At 43.3% G+C, this 25,359-nt stretch overlaps 1 protein-coding gene across 2 annotated transcripts; it reads left to right on the top strand.

Moving 5' to 3' along the window:
• Positions 1-120: 120 nt before the first annotated feature.
• Positions 121-24,676, top strand: TSTD2 (thiosulfate sulfurtransferase like domain containing 2). Of its 2 annotated transcripts, none has more exons than XM_058523601.1 (10): positions 121-369; positions 3,239-3,451; positions 7,679-7,992; positions 9,968-10,088; positions 14,732-14,857; positions 15,709-15,814; positions 19,407-19,525; positions 20,028-20,186; positions 20,760-20,898; positions 23,067-24,676. In XM_058523601.1, the coding sequence occupies exons 2-10, from the start codon at positions 3,287-3,289 to the stop codon at positions 23,402-23,404; spliced, it is 1,587 nt and encodes a 528-aa protein (XP_058379584.1). In that variant the 5' UTR covers positions 121-369; positions 3,239-3,286; the 3' UTR covers positions 23,405-24,676. The 2 variants fall into 2 exon arrangements, with proteins under 2 accessions (XP_058379584.1, XP_058379583.1); XM_058523600.1 differs by having other exon boundaries at positions 368-474.
• Positions 24,677-25,359: the final 683 nt, after the last annotated feature.

The following is a 25,359-nucleotide window of genomic DNA, read 5'->3' as shown; positions in this document are numbered from 1 at the left end:
CTCGCGACGGCCCCCGGAAGCGCAAGGAGGAGAGGCGGCTGGGTGGGCTCAGCGGGCTCGGATCGCGGAGGGCCGGCGTCTGAGAGCTCACCAGGCCGCGTGCGTCTGGGACCCGCACGCAACCGCCCCCTCGGGCTTCCTCCGCCTCTCGGCTGCCTCCTTCTCCCGCCTTTCGCTCTAAGTCCTTCCGGTGCCAGAGCCCGCTGGCCACGAGCCACGCCTGGAGGCGGCTGGTCTAGGAGGGACGCTCCAGGCCCCGCCTCAACCTCAGACTCTCCTTGGGGCCTCGCAGTGCCTTTCCCAGCGGCCCTTTCGCCAACGTCCTCGAGGACTTCCGGAGCGAGGTGACGTCGGAGCGTCCCTTCCTTCGTAAAGACCAGGCGGGGGCCGGGGTTCCAGGGCGGTGAGCGGCGACAATTGCTAGGTGGAGACGGTTCAGTGAAGAAAGATATAAGAGAGGATCAGGCCCGGCGGGTACGTGCTCCTCTTCCTCCCACTTCCGGGCCTTTGCCTCCTCGGGAAAGCGGCGCGGAGAGCTTGGGTCCGCCCGGCGCGCGGGGTGGGGCCTGCTCGGGAGGCGGCGCCGCACGAGCCGCCCCTGGGACGGCAAGACCCGCCCCGGCGTGAGCCCGCTGCTCCGCGTCCCCTCCGGGTTGTTGTCTAGGAAGGAACAGGTGGCTGTTTTAGTAATGTTTGCAGTGGTTATTGGGTACCTGCGTACGTGTATGTGAGCACCCCCTGCCCCGACGTCTCCGAGGAGCAGCACACCTGCTTATCTGTCTGAGATGTCGCAGGTCTAACATGGAACTCTTGTGTCGCTCTCCTGGCCTAAGTGTGCCTCCTTCAGTCTTACCCATTTCAGTAAATGGCACCATCTATCCGATTGCTTAGTTCAAAGTGTAGGTAGGAGTCATTCTTGGGTCCTCCTTTTCCTTCGTTTCCTACATAACAGTGTATCTGTAAACCCTGCCGGTTCTGCTTTCAAAACAAATCCAGAGTCAGACCACGTTACTCCTCTGTTTACAACTCTCGGATGACTTTCCATGGCAAACGCCATACCCTGACTTACAGGGTTCTGCTCTGTCATCAGTATACTCCAGCCACTCTTCTTGTTCTTCCAATGAGTCAAGCTTAAAATTCCCACTTTAGGAATTTATACTGTTTCCTTTGCCTAAAGATCTCTGCTCCTAAATCTGCGTAGGATGCCTCCTTGACATTTAGGTCTCAGCTCAAACGTCAGGTCCTTCGTGAAGCCTTCCCTGGCTACGCAATCACTGTTTTATTTCATTCAACAAATATCGTATTTATTAACATTTAGCACCTCCTATGTGCCAGGCAGTGTTCTAGATGCTGAGGATGCAGAGGTGAACAAAGAAAATCCTTGCTTTCCTGGTGCTGGTGACCCGTTGAGGAATGGGGACACGGTGCAATCAGAGGTGTGAGCCAAGGGAGAGGAGTAGAAGATGAGATTAGAGAGGTGCGGGAGGGGCTCTGTAAGGACCTTGGACTTTAAGTTGAGAAGCCTCTGGAGGGTGATCTGACTTACTTTTTAAGAGTTACCTCTCTTGCTCTTAGAGGAGGAGGGCAGTTAGGCTACTGCAATAACTCAGCCAAGAAATGATAGTGCTTGGGCCAGCCAGGTGGTGTAGTGGTTAGGTTCGCACACTCTGCTTTGGTTGACCGGGGTTTGAGGGTTCGGATCCCGGGCGTGGACCACTGCACCGCTTATCAAGCCATGCTGTGGCAGCGTCCCACATAAAATGGAGGATGGGCACAGATGTTAGCTCAGGGCCAATCTTCATCAGCAAAAAGAGGAGGATTGGCAACAGATGTTAGCTCAGGGCTAATCTTCCTCACACACACACTATATATAAAAAAAAAAAAAAAAAGAAATGATGGTGCTTGAACCAGGTTGCTAGTGAAAGTGGTGCAAAGTGGTCTCATGTGAATGTATTTCTTATGTTTACTTATTTAGAGTCTGTCTTCTCTGACTAGAATATAAAGAGAGCAGAGACCTTAACTGTTTCTTTGAAGACCTGCCTCCACAGCACTATTCTCTGTGTCAGGCACATAGCAAAGTTTCCACAAGTAATAGTTAAGAATATATAAATAAATTAAAGTGAGAACTGAAAAAGGATTTAGAATGAGGGGAGGTCATTTTGGGGTGGTGGGAAAGGCATGTGTGGAGACCCTGAGGCAGGAGAGAGCATGACTCGTTTGTGGAATGAGGCGAAGTCCAGTTTGGCCAGAGATGGAGACGTGAGGGAGAGTGTTGTCTGAGATGAGCCTAGAGTGGTAGGGGAACTAGGTATGTGCCAAACACTGGACACATTCCTTTCCAGTCCTCGCTACTGTCAGGTAGATACTGTCATCCCCATTTTACACATTTGGGAATTAGAACTCAGAGAAGTTAAGTATCTTGCCCAGGTTCACATACTTGCCCCCAGCTGCATCATGATCCAAAGGCCATGCTTTTCCCAGGGTTTCATGTTGCCTCTTCGCATTTGTCACTGTAACATTTGCTTTAGAAAAGAAAGAATGCAGTCTGTTGGTTATAGTGTGTCCATTTTAACAAGATTTGGCCACAGTAGCAATTTGTATATTTCTTCTAGGTCATTAAAATGAGCCAAAAAATAACTACCAATAACTCTTGGTAGTTATTTCTTCTAGGGAAGGGAATTTGCACAGCTCAAAAATTAGAGGACAAAAAAGAACAAAGTGTTTATAATTGAAGGTACTAGCACACAGCTTGGTTAATTGGGGTTGTACAGGGTTCTTTTTGGTATCATTTACCCTAAGTGTTTGAATGGCTTGTGCCCAATTCAGGTTTCTGCTCAAATGCTACTGCCTCAGAAAGACTTCACCTACCCTCTGTGTTTTAAAGAGCCTCCATCACTGGCTCCTTACCCTGCTTATTTGTCTTCATAGTCCTCTTTACCATCTGACTTTTTTTCAGTCCATTTATTTATTTATCTTCTGTTTCTCCCCACTGGAGTGTGGACTTGAAGAAAGCAGAGGCTTTTTTCTGTTTCGTTTTACGGCTATATCCCCAGTGTCTAGAACAGTGCCTGGCGTAGAGTTGGTGCCAAATAAATATTTATTGAATGAATGAGCAAATGAATGGATAGCTTGGGCTACTGGGCCCAGCTCATTTGCATGGTTGATTAGCTTCAAGTTTACTTCAAGTAGTAATCAAAGACTTGGACATTGTTATTTCTCTCTTGCTTTCTTCTCCTAGGAGATAGTTAACTGAAAGGAATCTGCCCCACTGCTGCAGCCAACCCAGATGCCTTCTTCCACTTCACCAGACCAAGGAGATGACCTGGAGGCCTGTGTTTTAAGATTTTCAGACCTGGATTTAAAAGACACAAGTCTTGTGAATCCCAGTAACAGTCTCAAAGCAGAGTTAGATGGCAATACAAAGAAGAAATACTCATTTGCCAAGAAAAAGGTAAAGTTGTTGCTGCTTCAGGATCATGTGTGTGTAGTTAATGCAGACTCATCCAGAAGTAGCTCACCAAGGTTGTCCTGCAGGAGTGGAGGGCTAGTGAGACACTAGGCTGCTGCCATGCTCAAGGTAAGGTCTAGTCAGGACCATTAACCAGTGATCTTAATTCAGTGCCAGGCAAAGGAGAATCATAGGCCAGGTGTGGCTCTGGAACACTTATGGTGGAGTAGTTGAGGACAGATCCTAGACAGATGGGCTGAGTTACTCTCCCTGCCCAGTGTTATGGAGGGCTCCCAGGAACCCAGGAGACCTAGTCATAAGGAGAACAGACAGGCAGTAGGGCAGCTGCCGTCTAAGACTCCTGGTCTCGGCCAGCCAGCGGGGCTCTGTTGGTTGAGAGAGGGGGCACTTGGTACTGGATTATAATGGGGTTGTACTGAGGCTGCTCTTCCATGACACTTAGCCCTGTTTCAGAGATCGTTGACCCAAACCTCCCCCTGCTGAAGCGCAGGGGGGGAGAAGGACTTGACTGAGGAGATGCAGTTGAGACTTAGTTTTCTTACTCCAGTCTGTGTCCGTCTTTTGCAGAGTTATCTTTTATTGGCTCCATGTCGATGAAGAATAGATGTCTCTGCTTATAACTTCCTATCCACCACCCCTCCACTCTCATCTCCTGGGGATTTCCTTGAAAATGAAACCCAAAGGGTACAGAAAGGTTTTGAAAAATATTATTTTGCAATTATTTGAAACTTAGAGAAAAGTTGCCAGAATTATACAGAGGACTCCTATGTCCCCTTTGCCCAGAGGCTCCATTTGTGTTTCACCAGTTGTCCCACGTGGCTTTTATACAGCCACTCTAGGGTCGCATATTACAGTTAGGTGTCGTGTCTCTTATATCTTCTTCAGCATGGAATGCTTTTTATTTGTGTTCCCTGAAATCATGACCATGACATTTTTGAAGATTATAGTGAGTTATCTTGTAGAGTATCCCTTAGTTTGATTTTCACTCATGGTTCCTTATGATTAGATACAGGTTAGTGTTTTTATTAACAAGACTATCCCACAAGGCATGCTGTGTTCATCTGGTTGCATTCTATCAGGTGGTTCACAGTGGCAATTTGTCCCATTACTGGCAATGTTAATTTTGGTTAATTAAGGTAGTGTCTGTCAGATTCTCTGCTATAAAATTTTCTTTTTTCCGATTTAATTAATTGATATTTTGGGGGAAAATACTTTAAGACTGTGTAAATACCCTATTCCTCATCTACTTTTCATCTACTAGTTTTAGATCCATTGATGTTTCTTTGCTAAATTGATTTTTACTCTGATAGTGGCTAAATGGTGATTTTCTAATTGCTTCAGTCCTTCTAGATTTATTACTTGGCATTCTGGTGTAAGGAAAAGCTTTCTTTTCTCCCGATTTATTTGTATTAGTGTGGACTCAAGGATTCTGTTTTTTTGATGGGTTATAATCCTTTACTATCATTATTTATTTTGATGCTCAGATCATCTCAGATTTGGCTAGGAGCCCCTTCAAGCTAGTAGTATCTGTGTCCTTTTGACTTGCCCCCATCAATTCTTTGAGCATTTCCTTACTTTCTGACTCAACAAGATTTTTCAGGCTCATCTTGTATTTTCCCTGCCCCATCCCTGGAATCATACATTTCTTCAAGGAGCCCTGGTTCCTTCTAGTGGAAAATTGTCAAAAACCGAAACCTGGGGGCTAGGTGAGCTTATTGCTACTAAGGTGTCCCTTCTCCCAGGACCTGTAGTGGACAGAGCTAGGAAAATATATAGAAGAATACATATACATCTCTATGTACCATACAAATACTTCTGTATCAATAGAAATCAAACCATGAGTTCATACGAATACCTCAGTTCCACTCCAACATCACAAGATCTATTCTAACTCTTCTTTCTCCGTATTTCTAACTCCCTTATTTAATGAAGTTTAGTGAAAAGCCTAGCTGCCGTTAACCCCAATATGCTTGCTTACTTGCTGACTCCCCTGTATGCGATCAATGTCCCCACCCCACAGAGCTGCCTCCCCTCCTGGGGCCTGCCTTCCCCACGTAGGCCTCACCCACCTCTGAGCAGCCTTCCTCGCTGCAGCCTGCCTCTCTCGAAAAGACCCCACATGGGCCCGAACTGCTGCTGCGTCCTCAATACCTTGTTCAGGAGGCCCTAAAAGACCAGTGCCAGGCCGCATCCACACTGGGCTTCCTGTCGTGTTCAGGCCTGCCTGATGGCTTTTTGACAAAGGAAGAAAGGAGGAAGGAAGGAAAGAAATTCAGATTTTATATAGTATTTCTTTAAGGACTGTGAATTTTTAAGGCCTCATGCATAATGAGGCCTTGGGTACATAGGCCTTACATTTATATATAAACTAATAATCATAGTAATTATTGATCACAGTAATTGACAATTGAAATAACCTGTCATGACCAGTCTGTTACTTGTAAAAGTGTTTCCTTCTGAGTACCAGCAGTTAAAAGACAAGATTTGAAATCCAAAGTTTAATATAAAGAGGCACTTAAGTTGACATATGCATGCCATCTTCTCTTCTTTTTTGCCTATCTGGAAGGGTTAATTGCAAGAGATGCTAAAAAATGCCTTCCAGTGTAATTTCAGGCTATCCCATTCTGCTGCTTCTGTCTGAGCCAGTCCACATACAGTTGTGTACAGATTCAGAAAGGTCCAAGAGTGATGTTCAGTATCTGTAACTGTTATTCTTCAGAGTACCCACTTTTGGATGTTTTACAGTAGTCTTCAGATGCATTTAAAAAATCATTTAAAAAAAATATATATATACAGAGGCCGGCCCAGTGGCGCAAGTGGTTAAGTGCAGGCGCTCTGCTTTGGGGGCCCGGGCTTCCTGGGTTTGGATCCCAGGCACACACCGATGCACCGCTTCTTACACCATGCTGTAGTGGCGTCCCACATAAAGTAGAGGAAGATGGGCACGGATGTTAGCTCAGGGCCAATCTACCTCAGCAAAAAAGAGGAGGATCAGCATCGGATGTTAGCTCAGGCCTGGTCTTCCTCACACACACACAAATGTACATACATAAATACATATACACATATGTAAAAGTACCTCCCTTCCCATTAGACCAGGAGAGAACAATCCTTGAGAGGCTGATAGTCATAGATCCCATTTAACCTCTATTTATACATCAAAAAACACCGTAAACAAAGTTGAAAAACAAATGACAAGCTGCGAAACAAATTTGTGATAACTGTGATCAACAGAAGGTCACTAAAATCACTTACAAATTAGTAAGAAGATAAATGCCACAGTAGAAAAATAGGCAGCAGATATGAACAGGCAAGTTAGAAAAGAACAAATAGAACCAATGTGAAAAAATATTCAACCTTACTACCAATCAAAGACATTCAAATAAAAACAGCATATTTCTTTTGCCTTTTATTTGGGTCAACATTAAAAACACTGACAGTAAAAAATGAAATACTGGTAAAACTTGATGCTGTGGTAAAACGGCACCCTCACGCCTTGTTGGTGAGTGCATAAATTGGTACGATTTTTCTGGTAGTCACTGTTTATCACAGTTTAAAATTTCATGCTTCATCCCTAAATTTTTCTTCTAGATATTTATCCTAAATAGATGGTTAAAGCAGTATAGAAAGATGTGTGCACGGAATGCTCATTCAGCATTGCTTATAATTGGAAATATTGGAAACAAAAAAATGTCTGTTAGTTGGGAATTGGTTAAGAGAATTATGATGCATCCATGATTTTATCTTCTGTTTAATTGTTTTTTACAATAAGCATGTCATTTTTATAAAAACAATAAAATTATTTTCCAAACAAGAAATCAAAACGTTGGTACATTTCTTTCCAGCTTTTTTCAATGTCCTTTTGAATGTAGTTGAGGTTACATTGTATAAGCAAATTTTATCCAATTTTTTTTCATTTAGCATTATATCATAATTATTTTCCCATGTAATTTATAACTGGCTGCTTAATATTCCATAGTAAGTATACTCCATAATTTTCTTGACCATTCCTTTTTGGAAATGACTGAAAATGTTGTTTGTAATGTTTTACTAATATCTGCCCAAAATTCAAATCCTTTCCTTAAGAATAGTCCCCAAAAAAACCCAGAAATCCCTATGGAAAGATAATATAATGGATTTCACTGAGACTTCCATTAAGCTTAAACCTAAGGTTATTTAACAGTGACGTAACGTGAAATGTGCTTGCAGGCGTTTGCCCTTTTTGTCAAAACCAAAGAAGTTCCAGCACCTCCTTTTGAATGTAAAGAAAAATGGTGGAAATGCTGTCACCAGCTATTTATGGACCAGATCAGCATCCATAGACATGTGGCAACACAACATGCTGATGAGATTTGCCACCAGACTGCTGCTGTTTTAAAGCAGCTGGCTGTGACATTGAGCACCTCAAAGAGTCTTAAATCTGCAGACAAAAGGAGCCCTCTAAAAGAGTACCTTACTCGTAACTGTGAAGTGTCTGCTTGGCTCCCTGATATAAGCTGTTGTAGCCCTGATGAGCTGATAAGGTAAGAATTTCTTTCTCTACTTTTGGTTTAATTTTAAAAATGTTTTTCCAACCACAGTGAGATGCTACTACCCATCCACTAAAATGGCAGGATCCTTAAGGCACAGAATTTCTCTATGGGCCTCAGCTAGGCCAGGAAACATGTACTGTGTATAATAGAAGACCATAGCCTATAGTGTATAGCCATGCAGCTGGCAGTGTTCGCTAGGGTTCTTGGAAGCCACCCTACTTCTCATGTTCTTTAGGGAGAGATGAAGAACAGAAAGTTGTATTGTTTCTGGGCCTTCTGATTTTTTTTTGAAAATATTAATGATTCCTCTACACTGAATAATGTCAGAGCTGAAGAAGGGTTTTTGTTACCAAATGTGGTTTTCTGAGCTGAGTGTGTTTTAGAAGGGATGTTAACTTTTAGAACTGAGGCATAGGATTAGAAGGTTAGAGTCTGTCTCTGAAAAACTCAAAAGGCATAATACTACAGAATTCTAGAGGACAGATTACTGATTTTAAGCAACTGCTGAACTATTTGGTGAATAGAAAATGTCCAAATTTGATACGCTTTTGTCACTAGTATTCAGTGCCAAATTCTCCTTGTTTATCAGAAAGAAGAAAGTTGGAAAGAGAGTTAAACTTGGAGTCAGACTTGAGGTAGTCACTAAAATTCTTTGTACCTCATTTCCTCCCCTCTAAAATTGGAATAATAATACTGGCCCTGCCTACCTCACAGTATTGCTGTATGAATTATATAAGTGACGATGGTAAGAGCACTTGTGAACCATAAAGTGCTGTGCAAATGTAGCCTCTTCATTTCTGTATGGCCCTGCATTTCACGGAATTTGCTTTCTGGTTAGAGAAACAGAAAAGGATGCATGAAACAATTAGCAGATGATACGAGACAGGCTCTATAATTATCAGTTAAATTGTATGGTTCAGATCATAATTTGTTAAAGAGTTTAGAGAAAGGAAAACAGGCTCTAAGATGGACAAGATGGTTTTGGAGGAGACTAGGCCCTGAAATATGATGAGGGTATTGATGAAAGAGTCACAGATTCCAGAGCTGGATAGAACCTTAACTATCATCCACAACAGCATTCTGTACAATATGTTCTGTGCAACACTAGTTCTGGAGGATGCTATCAGGGATTGAAAAGAGGCACTAAAGACAAAGAAGTTTGGGAAGCACTAGGTTGAGATGTTCTTTATAGCAGGACTTCTCATAGCCTTCAAGAGATAAGGGGCTTTCACTGTGACTCTCAAGAGGGAGATATTGTCTGCAGGATTTCTCAAACATGTGATTTCATAGAACAGCTTCAGAGCACACTTTGGGAAAAGCCATTTATTTCACTTCTCCAATTTTACGAGTGACGAAATCAAGGCTCAGAGATAAGAGACATACCCAGGTCCCACTACTAGTTAGTGTAAGACAGCACAGTGAGTAGAAAGAGTATTGGTTCTGGTGTCAAAAGACTGCTGTTCATGTCCTGACTGTCACTTTGTTGCTGTCTTACCTGGGAAGAATTGGCCTCACTTTACTCAGCTATGAAATGGGAATAATAATAACCTGTCTCATGGTTAAGAGGATTACATGAAAAAATGGAAGTGAAACCTTTGTGTAGGGTGAGAGATTCAAAATAGATGCTGGCTTGTCTTAGAGGATAAACCAGAACGGACTCAAATTTCCAGCTCTCCTATAAAATGGGATTTTTAATACCTGTCTCATGGATATGACAAGTAAATGAGGAAATCGAAGTAAACTCACTTTTTTTCAAGTACGAAGTTCAGTACAGATATTGTCTTTAGAGCAAATACAGATGGGGGTTGCTTCCCTAATCAAGAGGAGAACAACAGTAGGAGCAAAGGCTGGCGTGAGTCGCTCCACCTTGGCCTTCCCTCCGACATGGCCTGGGTGTACTTGATGAGTTGTGGCTTCCTTATGCCAGTGACTCAAATGCTCTTTCCCTCTGGTTTTCTTTTTATAGTGGCCAGGGCAGTGAGGAAGGAGAGGTGCTGCTTTATTACTGCTACTGTGACCTGGAGGATCCCCATTGGATCTGTGCCTGGCAGACAGCTCTGTGTCAGCACCTGCACCTCACGGGCAAGGTAACATGTTCTCCCTCTCCCCATCCTTCACTGGGGTCCTCTTGCCTCCAGCTTGAATTGCAGAGGCTGTGCCCGTTACAAAAAGGATTCACTGTTTGGTGCTTAAAAATTAGCGACATCTCGCTAGGCATTTAAGTAGACTACTAAACAGCTATTACTATGGCGGCATAGGGCAGGGATCAGTAGACTTTTTCTCTTTTCTTTTTTTTTTTTTTGCTGAGGAAGATTTGCCCTGAGCTAACATCTGTGCCAATCTTCCTCTATTTTTTTGTATATGGGTCCCTGCCACAGGATGGCCGCCAATGAGTGGTGTAAGTCTGCGCCTGGGAACCGAACCCAGGCTACCAAAGTCGAATATGCTGAACTTAACCACTAGGCCACAGGGCCAGCCCCTAGACTTTTTCTTAAAGAGCCAAATAGTAAGTATTTTAGGCTTTGCACAAAAAAACTATTCAACTCTGCCATTGTAACATGAAAAAACCCATAGACAATATGTAAAGGAATGGATATGGCTGTTCCAGTAAAACTGTATGCAAAAGCAGGCAAAATTTGCTGACCCCTGGCCTAGGGAAATGTACTTGGTATATTAACTAGAAAAACATTTTATAGAACTATACATACAGGTGTGATTTTTAAGTTGCTGCTTAATTTTCCTAGAACATGCCAGGGTCTTTTACCATTTTGTGGTATTGATATGTGCTGTTTCCCTTCCCTCTAAAATGCTTTTTCCCTAGATCTTTACACGGCTCATTCCTCACTTCAGATCTCTGCTCAAATGTTATCTCCTCAGAACTCTAATCTGAAGTAGTCCTCTCTCCAAACATCCTCACCTTCTATCCCCTTCTGCTCAAAGAATTTCAAAGAATTTACTACTACCTGAAAGTATAATCTTTGTTTAATTTGTTATAATCTATGTCCCTTGTAGAATATAAGCTTCAAGAGGACAGAACTTTGTCTTAATTAATCAGTGTATTGTCAGCGCTAGAACAGGGCTTAGCACAAAGCAGACAGTGACTGTTTGGAGAATGTTGAATGAAGGAATGAATGTATGTTTGTAAAAAAACCACAGGTGTATGTGTATAAAGATGGAGGATAGTAGATATCAAAATGTTAATCCTGATTATCTCTACATGATAGGATTATGAATGGTTTTATTTTCTTTATAATGTCCTTGATGATTACATATATATACACACATATGTGTATATTAAATATTTTTAAAAATTTAAATCAGAAGGAAGTGAGCTAGATTCCGTCTGAGATCCCCTCTGGTGATGATACTATACTATCTTACACTAGTCTTGCTCACACATGTCCCAGGTTTTAATGCCCTGAGGCAATCATCTGCTCAGTCAGTGATATTCTCCACACCCGTGTTTTCCCGCGGATAGTGAGTGAAAGCTTCCTTTACCTCATTCATCACCAGGTGCCATTTCTACCTTTAAAATATCCCTTCATTCCCTCTGTCCTCCACATCCACCACCTGAGACCAAGCCCCTACCCTCTCTTACTGAGTCTGTTTCAGTAGCTTCCAAACAACTCTCCATTCTTCCATCCTTGCTTGCCATTTAATCCATTCTCCACACAGCAGCCAGAATGATCTTAAAACGTAAATAAAATTGAATCATTCCCTCCTCAGAGTCTTTCAGTGGCTCTCCAGAGCATTTAGAGTAAACCCAGATCCTTAACATGCCCTTAGGTTCGGCATGATTTGGCCCCTTCCTACCTTTTCCACTTATCTGATGCCATTCTTCACTCATCGTACTCCGGCAACACCGTCTTTCAGTTTCTTGGAACCCACAAAGTTTTTTTGTGTCTTTGGGCCTTTTTATAAGAATACTCTCTTCAAGGAATTCTCCCACACCCACTCGGTTTCTCTTGTCTAATTTTTACTCAATCTTCTGTTCTCAATTTTATTGACACTTTCTCAAAGAGACCTTTCCTGACCTTCAATCTAAATTCATTTTTCCCGTTACACTTTTTCATAGCATCTTATAGTTATTTTTCATAGCACTTGTCAGTATGTAACTTTTTTCTTCATGTCTGTGACCTCCCTTAGTCTGTAAGCTCCAAGAGGGCCAGAACTCTATTTATTTTAACCATTATATCCCTAATTCCTACTGTAAGTCCTGGCATATAGTAAAAATATTAGTAAACATTTGTGGAATGAGTACATTTATCATCATCTCTGTTTAGAGAATACCTTGAAAGACGGATATTCTCCCAGTAACCTGGAAGAATATGAAATCCATCTCTTTCCTTGTTTTAGGGGCAGATTTTTATTCTTGGTCCAGCTCAAGAGGTGAACTAGCAGTGAGGGTTGCTACCCACAAGGTGGCAGCACCTGCCTGGATCTTAGGTCTAAATTCTTAGGCTTCAGGGATACGTGCCCAGTTACTGAGATAGCATTCTGTTGGTAGGAGATTTGGCAGAATATTGGCATTTAGGTAGGGAAAGAGGAGAACTTGAAAATTTTGGAGCTATGAAAGGAAGCTTCTGATTCCTATTCCTGTACCTTCCTTATTGCCTCAAGAAGTTTGAGGGAATGCATTGGAGGCTTTGGAAAGGAAAAAGTAAAGATTTGGAGGCAGTAAGATCTGGTTTTGAATCTCAGATCTACCATCTACCAACTCTGTGCCTTGGGCAAGTTACTTGATTTCTCTGAGCTTCTGTGTTCTTTTCTGTCAAATGGGGATTATGATATCTACCTTTCAGGAATATAGTGTAAAACTCCTGTCTCATAGTAGGTGCTCAATAAATGCTAACGATTGATCTTCATCTCTGAGGTGAAAGGCCTTCCTCACCAAGGAGCTGCTTTGAAGGTTTCTGTTGAAGAATCCTAGGGATTGAAAGTCTGGTGCATGAGTTTAGAGATTGCTCTGCCCTAGCTGTATACGGAGTAGATGTGCTTGTCTTTTATTTGGGTTTTAAGATTAAAATAACATAGGAAAGAATCTACTAGCCTGCCCTAAAGACAGTTACGTAGAAGTATGTACTACTTCATTATTTTTGACACAATCAGAAACCGTTTTAGAGTCAATTTCCTGACTCTTCTACTGGTTCAGCTCTATTTTCCTATGTAGTCCCTTAAAAAAATATCAGTTGGTAGTGGGTACAGTAGCCTGTACAGCAGAAATGGCATATGCCTCCTACTTTCCTCTCCCATGCCCGGGACAGGCTTCACTGGCCTATAGCACTCTTTCTCAAAGAGCCTGGTTGTGGTCCAGAATCTTCATCATGGAACTCTGGATAGCCACTATGGTGAGTTGGCATTGGCTTGTGAAATGAAACCCATTTATGTCTGTGTCCTAAAGAATTGAATCAGTGAGGTAAAAAATGAAGTATTTTCTCTGGGCCCTGAAAAAGGGCATCCTTTAAAATTTTTCAAATTCAGATGCATTGGTAGGTATCTTGTTATATAAGTGGTAGTAACAATATAGGACTTCGAATTGTTACCTCTTTCCAGAGAGTATCGTGATACCACAGTGTTGTACTTTCTCTCCAGTACTTTTCTCTAGAGAGCTCAGATCCCTCTAATGATGATCCATCTTTTTTTTTTTTTTTTGGTAAGGAAGATTGGCCTTGAGCTGATATCTGTGCCCATCTTCCTCTATTTTGTATGTGGGATGCTGCCACAGCATGGCTTGATGAGCAGTGTGTAGGTACGCACCTGGGATCCGAACCCGTGGACCCTGGGCCGCTGAAGCGGAGTGTGGGAACTTAACCACTACACCACTGGGCCAGCCCCGATGATCCATCTTTAAATCCATCTGGAGGATTTTGTAGTACCAAAACTAACTTTGCAGGGCCCCCAGAGCATTGCCTCTTAGGGAGGGCCTTCACCCAGTCTCTCATGTCCCCTAACCAGCAAAGCATTTAAAAGGGAATACAGGGTCTGAGAAGCCAAAAAGCCTTAGATATAGAGGCTTTTTGCTCTAGATATAGAGCAAAAAGATATAGATTTGTGTTCATTTATTTGACAAATATGTTTTGAGTGCCTGCTATGTGGCAGGCACTGTTCATGCAACAGTGAACAAAACAGACATACACCCCTTCTGGAACCTGTATTCCAGTGGGTGGGTTTGCAGTGGTGGGCTTTCCCTCAAACACTGCAGAGATGTACTCACATGCATTCCTAGCCCTCAGATGTGCTCTGTGCTTTAGGACTTGGGCAATATCTCCTCAGCAGTGTTTTTCATCGTTGGTTCTCTTTTATCCCTTTATCGAGATGAGGAAATTGAGGTTCAGAGAAGTAAATTAATTATCATAAGGCCACATGGCAAGTAAGTGGCTAAGCTGAGTCTTGATCCTAGATCTGCTGACCTGCACTTAGGTTAAGCTCAAAATTCATTTCTTTGGCCATTAACAACTGGAATTCCATAGCAAATGGGGCTTCCCAGAAGTTTCATTCATTCCATTCTCTTGTTCAACACACATTAACTGAGCACCTCGTCTGAACTGTAGGAGGTGCCATTTTAGAAAACTACAGGTATCTTTGTGTGGTAACACTTTGGTGTCCACAGCAGCATCTCTGCTTTTCCTGTTAAACTAATGGACATACGCGAGTCTTTTCTGCCCTGGGAAGATCTAAAGTAAGCTAAGAACAGGCCGCATTCCCTTTCTCTCACCATCTTGTGTCTCAGGTTCGAATTGCTACAGAAGGTATCAATGGGACAGTTGGGGGAAGCAAATTGGCCACCAGACTCTACGTGGAAGTCATGCTTTCCTGCCCATGGTTTAAGGATTATCTGTGTAAGGATGATTTTAAGGTAAGAGAAATTGAAAATAAAATGGATTTCGAGCCATCTGCTTCTGCTCAGTACCTCTTCCCGCTCTAGGTTATGCAGAGAAGGTCAACGCAGAGAACTAAGCAGTGCCAGAAAATACCCTTTCCCCATTAGGCTATGAGGCAGTGCAGTAGAACGAGCATGCTCCTTCCAGTTCTTCCAAGTCACCATGTGACCTTGGGCAAGTTGGTGCTCTCTCTGGACCTCAGTCTCCCTTCTTATACACTAAGGATGTTACAGTTTACACAAACTAAACTCTAAAACTTAAATGTGTTTGCTCATTTGAGAGATCACCTGGCTATTTCGGGGGATCACTATGCTTTAGGGAAGCTGGAATTATCAGATCAGTCCTCACACCACACAGGAATAAAGCCGCTGTTCTCACAGCCAAGCTGCTTTGTGTGAGTGGCTTTATGCTTTAGCATAGTAGGTGATCATGGTGGTGGGAAGTACCGTGCTAGTGTTAGTGCTGGTGATGATAGGAAAAGAGAGATCGTTGCTTCAGAACAAAAGCTGGGATGTAATCTTACACTTTGAAATTGCTCAGTGGTGTTTCAATTTTATAATTACATGCTTATTGCTATAGAAACACCTTTTCAAGTTAATGTTTTTGCACATGCTAGATAAACAATAAATATTTATTAATATTGAATTATCTGGAACATTCCATATAATCCCTTTTCCCATTGAAACAGTTGTTCCTAATTTGAGGTTTCTTAAGAATTCAGCTATCATATTATTATAAATCAGACATAATTGTTGTCTTTAGCACTTGTCTTATATCTGAAGATTGGTGAGAAAGACTATATTCTGTTTTGTTTCTCGTTGGCCAGACCAGCAAAGGAGGAGCTTGCTGTTTTCCAGAACTGCGTGTTGGTGTATTTGAAGAAATTGTGCCCATGGGGATCAGTCCCAATAAGATCTCCTACAAGAAGCCTGGTATGCTTGCTTTCAGAAGAAAAATTTTGCTTTTCTTCATAGGGTTAAAACTTAATATATAGATAAATGTGAGAGTTAGACATTTGATCAGCAAGAGTTGTGATGAATCCTCTGTTTAAAATAGCTGTGGAGTGGCTAACGTGGGTCCATTCAGTGCTTCAGTTGATTCTTCTCTTTGGTGCTAGGGTAATTAAAGACTCATCGCTTAGAATGAATGTCTTCGTTATTCTTCTTGATGATGGTTTGGCAAGAAGTTGTTTTCTCTTTCCAAAGATAGCAATTTGGGAAGAGTAATTATTACATGTAAATAGTTCATCAACTGAATAGAACACACAGGCTTTTTGCTACAGAAAGCAAGTCGCTTTCAAGTCCAAAGCAGTTTGTTTGCAAGTGCTCTAGAATGTTCTTTTCCCCTCTTCCTCTTGATACCATAGATGGTTGAAAGATACTTGTTTGGTGGGGTTTTTTGTTTTCGTTTTACTTTTTACTGCAAAAATTTCCAAACATTAAAAAAGGTAGAGAAACTAGTACAGTGAACTCCCATATACCTGTCACACGGCTTCAGCAATTACTAACTCCTGGCCAACTTTTATCTATATCCCGCCCCTCCCCGCATCCTGGATTATTTTGAAGGGAATCCCAATGTCATGTCATTCCATTCATAAATATTTTGGTAAATATCTCTAAAAGATAAAGATTTTTTAAAAAATAAATAACCATGAAACATTATCACATCTAAAACATTTTCAACAGTAATTCCTTAACATTATCAAATATCCAGTGAGTACTTAAAATTCCATGTTATTTCATAATTTTTTAAGTTTGTTTCTATTAGGATTCAAGTAAGGTCCACTCATTGAGTTGATCACTATGTCTCTTTAAGTCCCTTTAACCTATGGATTCACCTTCATCTTTTTTTTCCTTGCAGTTTATTTTTTGAAAGAACTAGGTCATTTTCCTGTAGTTTCCCACAGTCTATATAATGCTGATTGCATCTTCATGGGATGTTCCTCTGTCCTCTGTGTTTCCTATAAATTGGTAGTTAGATTTAGAGTAGTGCAAATAGAAATATAATTTGGGCCACATATGGAGTTTTACATTTTCTAGTAGCTACATTTAAAAAAGTAAAAGGAAACAAGTGAAATTAATTTCAGTAATATGCTTTATTTAAGGTGGTGTAGCCAAAATATTATTTCAACATATAATCAATGTAAAAAATTAGTAATGAGATATTTTAGCTTTTTTTTTTGCATACTAAGTCCTTGAAATCTTGTATCTATGTCACCATTGTTGTAGCACCTCTCAAGCCACATTTCAAGTGCCCGTTAGCCACATGTGGCGGCTGGCTACCATATGCACAGCTCAGATCTAGAGACTTGATCAGATTTGGGTTTGATGTCCCTTTTCCTTTTCTTTCCTTTTTTTTATTTATTTTTTTTTTTTGTGAGGAAGATCAGCCCTGAGCTAACATCCGTGCTAATCCTCCTCTTTGTCCTGAGGAAGACCAGCTCTGAGCTAACATCTATTGCCAATCCTCCTCCTTTTTTCCCCAAAGCCCCAGTAGATAGTTGTATGTCATAGTTGCACATCCCTCTAGTTGCTGTACGTGGGATGCGGCCTCAGCATGGCTGGAGAAGCGGTGCGTCGGTGCGCGCTCGGGATCCGAACCCCGGGCCGAACCCGGGCCGCCAGTAGCGGAGAGCGCGCGCACTTAACTGCTAAGCCACAGGGCTGGCCCTCCTTTTTTTTTTTTTTTTTTTTAACAAAACGACTTCGTAGGTATTATTGTCCTCTTTCATCAGGAAGCACAAAGGTCTGGCTGTGTGTATGTTCATTTTTTAATATGTACATATCTGAAAGAAAGCGTAGAGCTAAGCCAGAGGGAAGTGGGCGTAAGATACAAGCATCTGGGAAGAGACTCATGCACCGAGGAGAGAAGGCCACAAAGGGCTGTGTGTGCATTGTCCCTACCTCAGCAGGAGGCAGGGTGACTACAGACAGCTCTTCTTTGGTGCTGCAGGACGTTGCTCGGGCTCTTAGGGGAGAGCGGGCTCCAGCAGTGCTGTGCTGCTTTCGTTTGAGCCGAGTTCTTTGAAGCGCCTGTTTTAAACATGTCCACCGGAGTCACTGTCCAATCCGGCCTTCGCAGGGCCAGCAGAGAGCAGCAGTAATAGCAGGAATGGGAACAGGTTTGCCACCCTGTGGTGCCCTGTAAGTAGAAGTCCTAGCAGATTTCCAAGCTTCTCATCATAGTTTTGAACCTCCCTCTTCACTGCACTGTTTTGGTGACCATGTAATTATGTGACAATAATGTAAAATCTGGCCTTGTTACATTCTCCCTACAATTCTAGGTTGGGCAGGTAAGAACCCTGATTCCTTGGCCAAACTCTGGCGCCTCTAGCCCCACCTGGGTACCCAGTTTCAGGTGGTTGTGGGAGTCATCCTTGAGTGGAATGAGGCCACTTTGGGGCTGTCAGACTCTATCATGAGTGGTGACTGAAGTCACCAGAGCCCCGCCCATGAGGTGTGGTTACTCCAGATTCACTGAAAGTTCCTCACAATCTACTGAGATGTCTAGACCCCAAAAGATACAGGATATTTCTGTCCCGGAGAGTCAAGAAGACAAAGGGCCCCACCACATGGGTTCTCTCCTTTTAGTCTCCTTGTATTTTACTTCTCCATCTCCTTTGTCTCCTCCATCTTCTTGCTTTTTCATCCTTTTCTCTCTCTCATTCTTCCTCCTCGTATATCATTCCTGCTGTCAACCCTCCCACCCTTTTCCCTTTTACTTGTGCACACAAACTTAGACACATTCTCCTTCCCCTTACATATTTTTTTTTTTTTTTTTTTGTGAGGCGATCAGCCCTGTGCTAACATCTGCCAATCCTCCTCTTTTTTTGCTAAGGAAGACTGGCCCTGGGCTAACATCTGTGCCCAACTTCTTCCACTTTATATGGGACGCCTCCACAGCATGGCTTGCCAAGTGGTGCATCGGTGGGCGCCCGGGATCCAAACCAGCGAACCCTGGGCCGCCACAGCGGAGTGCGCACACCTGACTGCTTGCGCCACCGGGCCAGCCCTTTGCTTATGTATTTTTTTAAAAACATATTCCAACTTTATTCCACAGATTTATGCTCACAGCTGCCTGTGACCAGGTTCTTAGCCTTGAACTGGGTTTGAGCTTTGTATAGAACAGTTTACAAAGCCTGCAGTCAAGCACATACATGCCCAGGCTTTTCCATGTACAGTGAAAATAGAACCCTGGCCATAAAAAGGACCAGCAGACCCACATGGAAATTGAGATTCCAGCTGTCTGGCATTTCTCGGTGGGTTAGACTGAGTATGAGGATGCAGAATTTTTTGACTAATTATTGCTAAACTGCCAGGTCTCCATGGTGCTTATTTTTGGAGGAAGGAAAGTGAAGATATCTGGACTTACTAAATTATTTCATCATGATCATCAGATGTTATTTTCAGACAATTGCAATTATGAAGAGAAAAGGTTTGGGTGGACCAAACCAATGTGTAAGTCATTGGGCTGGGCCAGTTGTGGTTAAGTTTTGTTTTAACTAATTTTTTGGTTTGGTTTTAGGAATCCATTTATCCCCAGGTGAATTTCATAAAGAAGTAGAAAAATTTTTGTCTCAGGCAAATAAAGAACAAAGTGATACTATCCTACTCGACTGCAGAAACTTCTATGAAAGCAAAATAGTAAGTAAGAACCAGAATTGAGTTCAGTGAAATGGTAGGTCTCCCCCTTCCCGCAGTGTGGCATGTCTCTCAAGGAGGTGCTGCGTGTGCCTACCTGTGTCCAAATCACACGGACCTCCTCCCACTGCTAGCAGCTTCAGAGAAAACTCAAGCCTTTGAACTCAGGATCTGGTGGGAAAGTCTATGAAAATATGAATTAAAGACATCTTGGCACATAATGTACTTTTTGGCTCCCATGTGTCAAGGATCTTGTGAAGTGTGCTTTGGACAGCTCTGCAGTTCCCCTGAGGACTCTGGGAAGGTGACCCACAGCCCACCAGCCTTGTTTCTAAGTTCCAGATCTTGAAGTTGAAAGGTCAAGGAGTGTGGGATGAGATTAGCAACTAGCAAGTGCTTCCTTGCCAAGGGCTGGCGGGGGCAGGGTGTTTGACACAGAAAGAACCTTTATTCCTACTGGGTATGTTTTTCTGATAATTTTCCTTCTGCTGTTCTTATATTGTAGGGACGATTCCAGGGCTGCTTAGCCCCAGACATCAGGAAATTCAGTTACTTTCCTAGCTACGTTGACAAAAACCTAGAACTTTTCAGAGAGAAGAAGGTGCTGATGTACTGCACTGGGGGCATCCGTTGTGAGCGGGGTTCAGCCTACCTCAAAGCCAAGGTAAGTCGCCCCCGTGGGGCCCTGCAGGCCTGGAGGGGAAGGTGGCCCCACCAACAGCGGTGTGGCGCTTTCCAGCTCCCACCTTCACTCCCTCCCACCCCAGCCGGCCAGGGATTTATTTTCCCCTTGTGTGGTTCCAGCATAGAGTTTGTAAGTACAAAATCTGAAGTTCTTAAGTCTCAAGATGTGAAGAGCACTTAACAGTCTTAGAGACTCATCAAGTACAAAATTAGTTAACATCTCCCTTTTCCTAATCCGTTTGCTTGATCCTGAGAAGAGCAAATTCAAGCGTTACATGTCCCAACAGGTGTCTTCCTATATTTAGGGGTCAGCGAAAATAGTTGGGTTTTGCAGGATCTAGAGAGTGAAGGCCGGACTGCTGTCATCACCCATCCCCCTACTAGGCAAGATGTGGCCAGTTGGTTCCTGGACCCCCTTGTTCAGCACTTTCTCAGAGTCCGAGGGAGCCAGGAGCCCCTCTTCTGCATTCCTCACCTTGCACCACTCCTCCATGGAGCTTCTTACTGGTCCCTGCTTGTCTCCTCAAATTTCCTCTCGTCTGTCCACACATAGGGCGTGTGCAAGGAAGTGTTCCAGCTCAAGGGTGGCATCCACAAGTACCTGGAAGAGTTTCCTGATGGTTTTTACAAAGGGAAGTTGTTTGTTTTTGATGAACGTTATGCCTTGTCCTACAACAGCGACATTGTATCAGGTAGGTCAGCATGGGCCAAGAACCTAGACTCGTGATCGGGCACGCTCTCTGTGTTAACCATTCTGGAGGCAGGCCAGTACTGATTACCTGAAGAATAAAACAGGGAAAAGAAGTATGTGGTACCACCATTTCCAGCAGAGCTGGGGCTACAGCCGTGGAGCAGACAGAACCCTGGACCAGGAGTCAGGAGGCGTGTATTGGGATCCCGTCTTCTCAGTTTACTAGTTAAGAAGTCCTTTAAAATGGGGATGATCTCACTTGCTCTGTCTACCTGCTAGGAGTTGAACTAATAGGCTAAATCAGGGGTCTTAATCTGGAGTCAGTATATAGAATTCAGGGGTTCTGTGAATTTGGATGGGAAAATAATTCTATCTTTATTTTCATAACCCCTCACTAAATGTAGCACTTCCTTCAATTATTACAAGGGTAAGCAACACATCAGTAGTATTAGATGTGACTTTGTCATCAATAGAAATCACCATATTTTCTTATACTATGGTTGCTGCGGATCTCACAATAGCATTTATGTTCATCCTCGCTTCAAAGTGGAAACAGTTATTAGGCCCACCACTAGGTCTTGTTCTTTAATGTGCTAATAAATATCTTACTATGTCATAGATTTTAAAAAATGTTTTGATATTTTGTATTTCTATATAATTGGTTTCCTTTGTAAATCCTATGTATTTTTTTATGCATTTTAAAAACATTTTTCTAAGACAGAGTCCATAGTCTTCACTAGAATGCCAGGTAAATCCATGACACAAAATAGAAGAACCCTGGGGGTGGCCTGGTGGCGTAGTGGTTGAGTTGGCGGGCTCCGCTTCCACGGCCTGGGGTTTGCAGGTTCGGATCCTGGGTGCGGACCTATGCACCGCTTATCAAGCCATGCTGTGGCGGCGTCCCACATATAAAGTGGAGGAAGATGGGCACGGGTGTTAGCCCAGGGCCAGTCTTCCTCAGCAAAAAGAGGAGGATTGGCAATAAATGTTAGCTCAGGGCTAATCTTCCTCACTGAAAAAAAAATAGAAGAACCCGTAGTTTAGGTGGTCTCTAGACACATGAGGTCTGCACTTTTGAGTGGTGGGTGGGGCATCCCAAGGTGGGAGCTGAACCTAGGGCCAAGGCCGGAGGCAGGGGTGAGCCCAGGAAGCTGTGGTTTGACTGTAGTCTTGAGTCCACACTAACGTGGTACCAGATGAGGGCAGTTAGTAAAAGAAGGAAATAATCCTTAAGAAAGATGTCTCTTGTGCCTGAATGCACAGTTTAGACAGGAAAGGTCACAGGCAGACAGTCCTAGTGGCTATCATATTTTCTAGAACTCCTATGACCAGGGACTGAGATAATTAAGATTTGAGTTTGATTGTCCTCTCCCCTTTCTTCCTGATCTTCTTACTCATGTTAACAGTCTTATATTTGTGTCTCTTATTGAAAGCTACTTGAGTTGTGTTTTGGAGCTAGCTGGAGTGTAAATTATACATAAGTAGAAAGAGTGGATTTGAGAAATGTTACTGAGGAAATGTTAGCAGGACTTGATGGGTACCTGCATGTGAGTGAGAGGAGAGAGAAGGCCCAACAGCAGCTTAGATAACTGGGTAAGGAGACTTGAAGACTGGTGAGGTCGTCGATGGTTACAGGAAGTCAGCAGGGAAAAACGGGCTGAGGAGGTAGATAATGTGAGTTTTAGGAATCAGGTGGTCACATGTCGGCTAACAAGAGCAGGAGCACGTCAGGCTGGGGAAGAGGGTGCGGGCTGGAGAAGTTAATGTGATGCGGGATCATCTGTGCTCAGGTATGTCGTCTCTCACTGAGAAAGGCAATAATCTAAAGGAAAAGACCATGGAACAAGGGGTGGTCGGCCAGCTTTGGAATAGTTAATGAAAGAGAGAAATGTTACTACCTGTTTTCTAAATGGAAAAAAGAAAAATGGGTCAGTGAATGCTGGAATCAGGAAGACAATTTCCAGAAACAACCTCCCCCCCAAAAAGTGGGGGTGAGGAAGCATTTTTTGTTAGAAGAGAGAAGACTTACTATTTAGAAACCTTCCCGAGGCCCAGCAGGATATATGAGATTCTGATGAGCTCAGAATTATATTTAGGAACTAGAGGAGCGCCTGTCTGTATGCCCACACGTGCATGTGTCTGTAACTAGGGCTTTTCTTTCTCCCCCAGAATGTTCATACTGTGGAGCCCCATGGGACCAGTATAAACTCTGCTCGACTCCCCAGTGCCGCCAGCTCGTCTTGATTTGCCCCGCCTGCCAAGGACAAGGATTCACAGCCTGTTGTGTCACGTGTCAAGACAAAGGAAGCAGGCTGGCTTCAAGCCCTACCCAGAACAGCTTTAAAGAGGAATGTGAGTGTACAGCCCGACGGCCACGTATACCCAGCGAACTTGCACAGCAGGTGCAACTCCCTGTGAGCCAAGAGCCAAAGCCTGATATTGGTGAGAGTGGGCTGTGCTTATGTGAGCAGCACCGTCAGCGTTTCCCCAGGCCTTCACAAAGCTAGGTCTGGGGTGACCGTCTTCTGGAGAATATCAAGGCTGCGGCAACAGAGAAACAGGGAACTTGAGTGCTGGCCAGTGCCACCATGGCAAACTGGTCACCATACTGGCCACGTGTACTTCACAGGGGGAGGGAAGGGGGAGTGGAGTGTTGACCACTAGCCTGAGACATTATGACTCAGAAGATGCGAGAGCACAGACAAAGGTGAGCTGTGTGGGATCCCAAAGCTGCGGAGGGATAGAGCCTTAAGCCTGGTGAGCAGGTCATTCATGCCCTTTCTGTGCCATGCCGCAGGGCTGGTAGTAGCCTGTCCATCTTGATGACAGAAGGGTGAAAACTATGGCCCTGGAGGTGGACTCCCCAGACCAGGCCACTTAAGTCATCTGCCATCCACTCCTTCCGTTCTCTCTTCTCTGCCAGCCTGAGAGCACAGATCAGAATGTGCAAACTAAGGCATTTGGCTCACTTCCTGCTTTTGTAAATAAAGTTTTATTGGAATAGCCACACCCTTTCATTTACATATGATCTGTGGTAGAATTAAGTAGTTACAACAGAGAACTTATGGCCTGCAAAGCCTAAAATATTTACTATATGCCCCTTTACAGAAAAAATTTACCATGCTCTGGTCTAGACCAAAAGCTCATCTGATGGAGCAGATGGTCTTAAAGATGTGGCCCACCTTCATTTTTTATTGATATGGTTTCTGTGAGAGATTTTCCCCTAATAGTCTTGCTTCCCTCAACACCCACACTCTTAGCTTTAAAGTACGGTCACGTGTTGCATAACCGACACTTTAGTCAGTGATGGACCTTGTACATAACAGTGGTCCCATAAGATTAGTACCGGATGGCCTAGGTGTGTAATAGGCTTTACCATCTAGGTGTGTATAGGTAAGTACATTCTGTGATGTTTGTACAATGACGACTGTCTGACGATGCATTTCTCAGAACGTATCCTGGTCCTCAAGCGACACATGACTGTTCTCCTTGATTGAAATTAGCTTGAGGACACTGACATTTGGGAGTAGTTTTTAGATGAACACCTCAGAATACAAGACACATTCCGAGTGAGGTCACTCAGCACTGCTGAGGTGGTTTCCCAGCCTTCTGGCCAACATGTCAGATGCATGACCGTGTCACACAGGTCCCAAGAAACACATACACAGCCGTTCACAGACCAACAGATTTAATATTATATTGCAGTTTCCAGTGATGCAGAATACAGCTGCAGTTGTGTTTCAAGGAGAAGCTGCGTGGGGATGGCCGTCCCTGCAGCATAGTGCAGGCTGCCCACGTGCAGCCTCAGCAGACACTCCTCCATAGCGGTGAGGCCCTGGCTCCACCTCTCGTTACCCTGTACCGTCCAGGTCATTACAGTTCAGTGTGCGAGACTTTTCCATTTCATCAGAAGCCTCTGCTCTGCGCTCTGCAGCTTAGTCTGTGCTCATCAGCTCTTTGGCCTGTCCTTTATCATAAGACTTGCTGACTCACTCATGAAAATAATTCCCCAAGCAACAAAAATACTAGTTTAACTGGCACTGTGGTATAGTAAAAGGCACAAGGGCATTGTGGCTTAACATTTTTGCTGGATCCTGAGAGGTTCACATGATGTTAAAGGGATCCGGCAGAAACACCAAAATAACACGTTCAGAATAATTATCTTGGGATGGTTTGGCCAGGGTTTTCTAATCCTTTAATATCTGGATTTTCTTCACCATTGGCCTTCAGAGGCTTAATGTACAGGCAGGAAATCAGCAGGGACTTGTCTAATAAGTGATGTGAAAGGTAGTTGAGGTCTGTAAGCATAGCCACAGTGGACTAGAAATTTCTCTCTCTAGTGTTTTACCTCACATAAGCCATTGGCCCACATGCAATATAGAAAGGTGTTTTCAAGTATTTGGCCATAGGTTTTCACATCCATCGTAAGGCTGGTATTCGATAAGGAAAAAATTATGACTCC

Source organism: Diceros bicornis, chromosome 28 (genome assembly GCF_020826845.1).
Source record: "Diceros bicornis minor isolate mBicDic1 chromosome 28, mDicBic1.mat.cur, whole genome shotgun sequence".
In the NCBI taxonomy this organism is placed as follows: Eukaryota; Metazoa; Chordata; class Mammalia; order Perissodactyla; family Rhinocerotidae; genus Diceros; species Diceros bicornis.
Note: the sequence above shows the minus strand (reverse complement) of the source record. Positions and strands in the feature narration are given on the sequence as shown.

What these genes read in the sequence shown, in the direction of transcription:
- TSTD2 (XM_058523601.1), top strand. Translation starts at nt 3,287, where the DNA reads ATGCCTTCTTCCACTTCACCAGACCAAGGAGATGACCTGGAGGCCTGT. An exon ending in GATCTCCTACAAGAAGCCTG is followed by an intron (nt 15,815 to 19,406) that starts GTATGCTTGCTT and finishes GTTTGGTTTTAG; the next exon opens with GAATCCATTTATCCCCAGGT. An exon ending in CAGCCTACCTCAAAGCCAAG is followed by an intron (nt 20,187 to 20,759) that starts GTAAGTCGCCCC and finishes GTCCACACATAG; the next exon opens with GGCGTGTGCAAGGAAGTGTT.